The 10,029-nt window shown below is 39.9% G+C and overlaps 1 protein-coding gene across 1 annotated transcript; it reads left to right on the plus strand.

The window, feature by feature from the left end:
* Positions 1 to 4,566: 4,566 nt before the first annotated feature.
* LOC117317946 (putative acyl-CoA synthetase YngI) lies at positions 4,567 to 6,614 on the plus strand. Its single transcript, XM_033872916.1, has one exon. The coding sequence runs from the start codon at positions 4,632 to 4,634 to the stop codon at positions 6,285 to 6,287; it is 1,656 nt and encodes a 551-aa protein (XP_033728807.1). The 5' UTR covers positions 4,567 to 4,631; the 3' UTR covers positions 6,288 to 6,614.
* The last annotated feature ends 3,415 nt before the right edge of the window (positions 6,615 to 10,029 follow it).

Raw genomic sequence — 10,029 nt, forward strand, 5'->3', positions numbered from 1 at the left:
GTGGCTACTATGTGAACAGCCATATTTAAATTGTCTAAACATATGTTTAATTGTCACGATCCCTGGTGCAAATGTATAGATGATAAACTCATAGTTTTTCTCATTCTCTGTGTATTTAAGTCTTTGGCAGAATTATAGATTTTATTACATACACTCAACTACAAAGGGAAACCACTCTCCCCACCTGATTTTATATCTCATCCCTCTGTCTTGTCTGTGGGGTCTCTCTAATGACATGTACTCGTTATATTATTTTGAAAGGCATAAAAAAAAAAAATGTAGAAATACTGGCGGTGTTACTCTCCAACAGCAGCCATGTTTTAGTTATATAAACACGTTCTTAGGTGTGAATATAACAAGGGTCAATGTAGATGATAATAGTGCTGTCTAAATCATTTCGGCAGTCCCCGACATTCATCGTAAGCTTGTCAAGTTTTAATTCATTCTAATAGTGACACGGTTCAAACTATACATATTCACTTAATGTTCTTTTGAAATGCAATATTGAAAATTAAAGAATTCCTTGACGATTATCATTTTTTAATTATGGGCCTTTTGCACCTTCCCATCTTGAGTTTGGTATTTTGTTGGATATATTTGGAGTTTTGTTTTGATAGCCTCCCGTCGTATACACCTTCAGACCCTTATAATCACTGATGAGTCCAAGTCATTCCGTGACCACACTCATTCTAAGCAAGCCAACGCTTCACGGTACTTGCATGCCTAGACGTCTCCGTGTTCCTTAGTGGCGTGCTAGTCTAAACAAGCTAACGTTTTCAAGTGACGTTTTTCCTAGATATGCCACGTTTTCCAAGTCACGTACAAGCATAGAAAAGCCAGCTACCCAAATCACGCACAGACCTACGCAAGCTGATGTTTCCCCAGGCATGCGAAGGCCTTGTTAAAGGTTTCAGGTCAAGTGAAAACCTAGACAAGCCAAAGTCACGTACAGCCCAGCTAAGCCAAAGTTTCCCCCAGGTCACGTTTAAGCCTAGGCTATGAGTCATGTGCAAGACTTTCCAAGGTGCAAATAAGTCGCATGTGGATCTAGGACAGCCAATGTTTCCTTAGTCACGTATAATTACTTTATTTGACCAGTGCTCGAAAAGATGATTGCCTCGAATTCAGGTGGTATTGTTTGACGACGGGTAACATGAGCGGAGATATTTCGCCTTTGTCGATTGTCTAGGCTCTGCTAATCACACTAGTAATATTAACCGTGTAAATGTAAACTTGACTTATTGTAAGATTTCGGAAGCAAGTTATACGAGGCCAGTTATAATGAACAGCTTATCAGAACAGGTCTCATGACCTCCAGAATCCTTTAATTTAACCTAAATTAAACTGATGATATGTTATCGCTATCTTTAAATAAACAGTTGCATCGAGTCTGATTTGACGACGATAACGTTAGCAGGAATGATGTTTCCTTCATCTCTTGCACAGGCGCTTGCATAGAAAATATGAATTTTATTTTATTCTATTTTATTTATATGGCAGTGGTTTGTGTAATGTGGAAATCACAAGGTTGGCAACTTCTTAACTTGCGGAACGGCACCCCACCTCACATCAATCAACTAAAACTCCCATTATTCAAACTGATACGGCGCATACTACAGTATTTACGACCGTCATCAAGAAACATTCATCTTTAACCTACCGTGTCACTCAATACGAATTGTTGCTCAAGATTATGTTGTGTAATTGATTTCCACTCCATACCACAGGCGCTTGCATATAAAATATTAATCTTAAAAGCTCAGCATATGACAGGAGTACTGTGGGGGTACAAGGTTGACAGGGGTACTGTGGGGGTACAAGGTTGGCAACGCCACCAGGTGAGAGACGGCATCCCACCTCAATTCAATCGTCTAAACTACATTAATTAAAACTGACGCTGTGCAAACCACAATGGATATATAACCGTCATCAAGAAACATTCATCTTTAACAGCCGTATTGATAACGCAGAATTTTTACATCAAAGCACAATATAGTCAGTGAAAACATCCCCGAATTCCTCTAAAAAGTACACCGTTTTGTAAACTGCTCCCTCAGCGTGTCCAGATTCTCATTTACATGTGGGGTTGGAAGATCGTAAGTGTATATAATTGGCTGTCGCCAGGTCACTTACCATCAACCTAAAATGGTAAGTCGTCCGGATTTCACGTTGTAAGGTGTATTTTCCTTGATGTTATATAAGCTTATATAACTGACATTGTCCATATATCAAGTGTTACTAACTTTATTTAAAATCAATCATGCCGTCGATTTGTGTGATGGTAACTGGTTATCTGCGATAGCTCTGGACGTAAGACGGACGATTTCTGACAGATGGTCGTCGTCAGAGCTACGATTCCCTTCCATTGACGTTAGAGTTGCAAAACATTCCAATATCATACTACTCGGAGTCGTCGCAGTGATTCGCCATGATACTTCTCAAAAAAAAAAACTCTCGCCGATCCAAATATGGTATTCATGACCATATATGGATGCAGCTACTTGGATAAAAATATGTTATCAGATATTTGTTTTTTATAGGAAGTGCATCTTACTTTTTGTTATGATTCAGTTTCAGAATCACTGACCTAGCTTGATAACAGAGGCATATACCTCAGAATCTGTTTATCTGTTGAAATATCGCGTAAAATATGTTTCTTTTTTTTTTCGATTTCTTTATCAGGAAATTAACCTTGACATTTGTATCGAAGATGGCGGCATTTTTGAACTGATTATCTCTGTGTCTTATTTGGTTATTTAACCATTTATTGTCGAAGAAATGACGTAATGTGAAGGTTTGTGAAGTGAATATTTATAAAAGATACCAGAATCATCAATTTACATATGTTTTTATCCGAGAAAACTATTATCATAGGTTTTATTCACCGGGCTTACTACACTATCGGTAAAAGGACCGGTTTTCGTTACCTGCCGAAGAGCAGTGTAGGCATGGTATACATATTCATCTGGTCAGGGTAGTATTTTATATGTAACACACATTCAGACGTTATCAATGTATACCGTTGGTGTCACATGGAAAAAAGATAACGATATGTCACAAAACATCACGTAGGCATTCTGATCCTTAGGAATGATACGAGGAGGAACACACAACGGGTGAGTGTATAAACTGTCTTCATCTCTCTTTCTCTTCATACCCGTTTATAAGGAGTAAAGGGAGACAAAATCTAAACATGTCTTAACATATGTATGATATCGAAGGGGCGTATATTTTAACTACTGACAAGTAATCTGATTAAGTGCAATAATACCAATTCGCAATCGTATGGTAATTGTTTTGTTTTTCTTTTCAACCATTCAAAATGTTTATCACGACATAAAAGCCATTTAAGGACGAGCAATTACTCTCCCGTGTGGGTATGGTTTAGTATTGTTTAACGTCCTATCAACAGCTAAGATCATTTAAGGACGCCCCTCTGTGTGGGTATGGTTTAGTATTGTTTAACGTCCAATCAACAGCTAAGGTCATTTGAGGACGCCCCTCTGTGTGGGTACGGTTTGGTTTAGTATCATTTAACGTCCTCCTATCAACAGCTAAACAAATTCAAGGACGGCCTCCTCTGTGTATTGTTTAACGTCCATTAACAGCTAAAGTCATTTAAGGACGACCCTCTCCTGTGTTCGAGATGCATGCCTGTGGTGGATATGTGTTTGTAGTTGTCTCGGGTGAGGAACTGATGTCGACCTTTAAGTGCTACCTCACTGAATCATACTGGACACCCCACCTGGTCACATTATACTGAAAACGGGCGAACCAGTCGTCAATCTCCCATAAGGCGGAACGCTAAGCAGCAGTAGCAACTACCATTTTTAAAGAAGGTATATGTTTCGGCCAGGAGAGAGAACTCAAAACTGTCCTCAGTGAGGCAAACGCTTAACATAGGTCAAAAGAGAGGCATCGTCAAGGGACACATCAGGAAGAATAACGTTCTTAACATAGAAGGAAAATGTTAATACCACTTAAAAATATAATTTGAATGAGAGATACATTATATGTCGCCAAATAAAGAAGAAACAAATCCATCATATACCTATTTCGTGCTTCTCTGAGTCCTTATTGGTGTCCAAGGGTCAGACATGGGGAAATCTAAAAGGAAGTCAGAATAATCAAAATGAGTCTCCAACTAGAAAAATGTCAGATATAGTATTGTGCATTACCCCTATAATTTAGTTATATTTAATTTTTGTATATTGAATATTTTGACACATAAAAGAATAAAACCGTGTCTACTATTCATGATTTAGACGTGACAATTAAAATCAAAAAGATATGTTGACAATCAGTTACATACAATTGATACCAAAGATATGATTTATTTTACAGTTTATTTTGTATTGTAAACGTGTTTATTTTGGCGTACTCAAACATCAGTGCCAAACCTAACTAGACCGGATAAGCGGAATGATGAGTTAGCGTATCGACAATGACTTCCATATAAAACATTGCAGATAAACTACCATAAACGCAATCAAAATTTATCAAAATCCGTCACGTGAGAAAATGCCAAAATGGGGTTACCGCTAAAATAAGATTAACACTATATCTAGGTGCGATTACAGTATGTTCATCAACTTTATATCATATTTAATGTCCATCTCCATTATAGCAACATGGACGACTTAAGCTATCTGAACAACCCACAACTGGCGCCATACACATTCGTAACCATTAATGATGTCATAAAGAAAAACGCTGCCTCCATACCAGACACTGAGGCGTTCGTCTATCGGCCAGCCTCTGGACCTCGCCAGAGCATCACTTACACGGAACTGTATGATAGGGCTACAGGAGTGGCCCGATTTCTCGTGTCGTCGGGAGTCAAAATACAGGACAAAGTCGGCCTCTTCGGTCCAAACTCGCTGGCTAGAGTGGTGGCGGAATTCGGTATTCTTTTGTCTGGAGCTGTAGTCCTCCAACTTAACATTGAGTTTAAAAACGCCATGGATGCAGTCGACATTCTAAACAAGAGTGATTGTCGGCTGTTATTTGTTGATCCGGGAAATGATGACAACTTACTTCCTGTAATCGAATCACTGGAAAGCACTAACGAAAATAATCCACAGAATCGACAATACATATTCCTACGGAGAACGAATTTCTCACATCTCGTACATACTGATATCGACGAGATAGTAAAATCCGTGGATGTTGACGCTGTCTTACCGGAAGTGCGTCCTGAAGATGACGCTTTGATCTTTACTACTTCCGGTAGCACAGGAAAACCTAAAATGGTGGTGCATTCTCACCTTTTCGCAACACGGATACTGCAGCTAATTCCTGAACAAATTGCCGTCAACAGAATAACTTATAACGACCGCCCATTTTGTTGGGTCGGTGGATCAGTACTGGTATCTAGTATGCTGGGACATACCAAAGTATTCATGGACTCAAATCTAGCAACAGCGGAGAATGGGGTGAAGAAAATCTGGGATATTATGAGGGAGGAAAAGGTAAAGAGTGCTTACATGATGCCGTATACAATTCACGATTGGATCGCGGAGAAGATGAATATCCCTGATGATGGATTTAGGTTGGAAATGATAACAACAGGTGGTCAGATTCTAAATGGTTTCTACACTCAGGTAGTTGGTAGATTCTGTAGAGTACTTATGATAGGGTATGGGTCATCAGAGTCCGGTGGTGTGGCGGTTTCAAGTCCGATTTATGAGGGCGACGTTTTTGAAACCGGCAAAATAGGTCCTCCTGTTCCTGGTGTGGAGATCAGGATTGTAGATGAAGATGGATGCCTTGTTCAAAGAGGAAGCCCAGGTAATATTGAAGTTAGGAGTGCCTATCTGATGAAGCGGTATCATGCAGACACTGCTATGACTGATGCAATATTCACTACAGATGAGCCACCATGGTTAAAAACAGGAGATGTCGGACTACTGACGGCTTCCGGTGACGTAATTGTCCGCGGAAGAAGGAGTGAAACCATATCGCGCGGAGGTAGGAAGATATTACCTGGTGCTGTAGATGATGTGCTCAAAGGCGTGGAAGGCGTAAACCACGTGACCACGGTGGCTGTACCAGATGCCCGGATGTATGAGGAAGTGTGCGTTTGTTTTGTGTCCTCTACTCTGACTCCTGGGGACGTACAAAGTTTCTGTGAACATAAATTCGTGAACAAAGATTCGTTGGACGGTATGGGATACATGCCGAGATACTTCCTCAAGTTTGATGAATTCCCAATGACGTACACAGGAAAGACTGACATGGCAAAACTAAAAATGGAGGCTACGCGGAAACTGAATCTTGTAGAGTGAAAATAACATGATGGGTTTTAGAAAACTCAAAAGTCAGGCCGGTGGTTACTAACAATCAACTGACATATTATATATATATAAGAATTGTTTAGGTGTCACGATCCCCTGTATAAATATAGATGATAAACTAATATTTTTGTCATTCTCCGTATATCAAAATAGTTTGCAGAATCATGGATGTTTATCTCTTCTACAAAGAGAAACCACTCTCGCAACCTGATTTTACATTCCTCTTTCTCATTTGTGAGGTCTGTCTAGTGACACGTACTAATTACATTATAAAAGAACGCCAAGGCAATGAAAACCAAATGTTTTGGTTTGTTTTGGTTTGTTTAACTTCCTTTTAACAGCCAGGGTCATTTAAGGACGAGTGCAATGTTTTGGAGGTGGAGGAAAGTCGGAGTACCCGGAGAAAAACCACCGGCCTACAGATCAGTACCTGGCAACTGCGCCACATAGGTTTCGAACTTGCAACCCAGAGGTGAAGGGCTAGTGATAAAGTATCAGGACACCTTAACCACTCGGCCACTTCGGCCCCTATTGAAAACCAAATGTAGGAATGTGTAGACGAGCATAGTAACAGTTTAGTTACCGAGCTTTATAATTTCAAGTTTTTACATTGAACCAACAATAAACATCTTAACCATTTTATATGAAGGTGATCGTTTAAGGCTTACAATATTATACCAGCGTCTTGTGTATCAAACTTTTATGTTGCTCCATCAAAAATTAGTAAGTACGTTACTCAACGGCGTTAACGGTCATTTTTATGTCAAACGGAAACATGGATCGTAATGGTAAATACTTATAATGAAATTTAAGCTTTCAATTTATATGAAATAAATGTTTAAAAATATTATTAAAACAGATATCCATGAACGACATCATAGAGGAACCCTAGGAGGGGAGTATTTGTACTGGTAAAGAACAACATCATAGAGGAACCCTAGGAGGGGAGTATTTGTACTGGTAAAGAACAACATCATAGAGGAACCCTAGGAGGGGGAGTATTTGTACTGGTAAAGAACAACATCATAGAGGAACCCTAGGAGGGGGAGTATTTGTACTGGTAAAGAACAACATCATAGAGGAACCCTAGGTGGGGAGTATTTGTACTGGTAAAGAATGACATTATAGAGGAACCCTAGGAGGGGAGTATTTGTACTGGTAAAGAACAACATTATAGAGGAACCCTAGGTGGGGAGTATTTGTACTGGTAAAGAACAACATTGAAGAGAAACCCTAGGAGGGGAGTATTTGTACTGGTAAAGAACAACATCATAGAGGAACCCTAGGAGGGGGAGTATTTGTATTCGTAAAGAACAACATCATAGAGGAACCCTAGGAGGGGAGTATTTGTACTGGTAAAAAACAACATCATAGAGGAACCCTAGGAGGGGGAGTATTTGTATTCGTAAAGAACAACATCATAGAGGAACCCTAGGAGGGGAGTATTTGTACTGGTAAAGAACAACATCATAGAGGAACCCTAGGAGGGGGAGTATTTGTACTGGTAAAGAACAACATCATAGAGGAACCCTAGGAGGGGAGTATTTGTACTGGTAAAGAACAACATCATAGAGGAACCCTAGGAGGGGGAGTATTTGTACTGGTAAAGAACAACATCATAGAGGAACCCTAGGAGGGGGAGTATTTGTACTGGTAAAGAACAACATCATAGAGGAACCCTAGGTGGGGAGTATTTGTACTGGTAAAGAACAACATCATAGAGGAACCCTAGGAGGGGAGTATTTGTATTGGTAAAGAACAACATCATAGAGGAACCCTAGGAGGGGGAGTATTTATACAGGTAAAGAATGACATTATAGAGGAACCCTAGGAGGGGAGTATTTGTACTGGTAAAGAACAACATCATAGAGGAACCCTAGGAGGGGAGCATTTGTATTGGTAAAGAACAACATCATAGAGGAACCCTAGGAGGGGAGTATTTGTACTGGTAAAGAACAACGTCATAGAGGAACCCTAGGAGGGGAGTATTTGTATTGGTAAAGAATAACATCATAGAGGAACCCTAGGAGGGGAGTATTTGTATTGGTAAAGAGCAACATCATAGAGGAACCCTAGGAGGGGAGTATTTGTACTGGTAAAGAACAACATAATAGAGGAACCCTAGGAGGGGGGGTATTTGTACTGGTAAGGAACAACATCATAGAGGAACCCTAGTAGGGAAGTAAACACTAGAAAGGGTATACTCAGAAGAGATCACTGTTGACTCTGGGTATTACATCGAATGTTCTTGGACCATCATGGAACAGGGAAAATGTATCCGCGGACCACCCTGGAACACGAAAAATATCTCCGTGAACCACCCTGGAATACGAAAACTGAGTCCATGAACAGCCCTGGAACAGGAAAACTATGTCCGTGAACCACCCTGGAATAGGAAAACTGAGTCCATGAACAGCCCTGGAACAGGAAAAAAATATGTCCGTGAACCACCCTGGAATACGAAAACTGAGTCCATGAACAGCCCTGGAACAGGAAAACTGAGTCCATGAACCACTCTGGAATAGGAAAACTGAGTCCATGAACCACCCTGGAAAAGGAAAACTATGTCCACGGACCACCCTGGAAAAGGAAAACTGTGATAACGAACCACCCTCGAAAAGAAAAACTGTGATCGCAGACCACCTTGGAAAAGGAAAACTATGTCCACGGACCACCCTGGAAAAGGAAAACTGTGCGTCTAGAAATGATTACTCGTCTGACTACAGGCTATAAAGATACAAACATTTTTACGTCAATTTCATGTCATGATAAACTTTATTCCTTAATTAAGATATGGATATGGTGGCATATGTTTTGCCTACGTCCATTATTATCATATATTATCATATCGTATTTCATAACCGAGAGGTGTTTATTTCACCGATATACCTATACAGGCCTAAACAGATCGTATTTTTTCTTTCCATTAAGGCTCGGTTAGTCAGACTTTTAGATAGGTGTTTTGCTAGAGCATTTTATTATGTTAAAAAATCTGGTAATATTGTATAAAAAATGACAGACGATCAAACAACAATCGGACGAAATTATCTTTGACCATTTCCTATCCAATTTCATCTAATTAATAATAACAATACAATTTGTGTAAACACAACCCTGTTAAATGTATGTAGCCCTTGTAGATACTACCCGCAATATACCGCTCGGCTAGGGAGATCTTCTCTTTAGCTCGATCTGTAGAGTGTAAGTCTAGTAAGACAGAGGTTCCTGGTTCAATCCCTAACAGAGGCAATCATTTACATTTGATTAATCAAGTAATTTTAAGCACTCTGTTTTATATGCAAACATTGAATGCATGCGCACAGAGAGTACACACAACAACAAAATTCACCAGATTCACGTTATCATCAATCAATAAATCACAAAAACTTAAATAAGGGCATTGGTGGAAAGGTGCCAAACGCCACACAATTATAGGTAGGCTTGTCAACAAACATATGGCCATGGGCCAAGTACGCGGAAAGGCGGCACCACGGTAAACGGCCAACGTCCAATGAAAAAAGGGATGGACAACCAATGAAAAAAGGGATGGACAACCAATAAAAAAGGGATTGACGACCGATGAAAAAAGGGGTGGACAACCAATGAAAAGACCGCACCACGATAAATGGTCAACGTCCAATGAAAAAAGGGATGGACAACCAATGAAAAAATGGATGGACGGCCAATGAAAAGGCGGCACCACGATTAATGGGTAACGTCCAATGAAAAAAGG

Source organism: Pecten maximus, chromosome 19 (assembly GCF_902652985.1).
Source record: "Pecten maximus chromosome 19, xPecMax1.1, whole genome shotgun sequence".
Lineage (NCBI taxonomy): Eukaryota > Metazoa > Mollusca > Bivalvia > Pectinida > Pectinidae > Pecten > Pecten maximus.

Bases quoted from the DNA above. Each gene is read 5' to 3' on its own strand.
- LOC117317946 (XM_033872916.1), top strand. From the start codon at position 4,632: ATGGACGACTTAAGCTATCTGAACAACCCACAACTGGCGCCATACACA.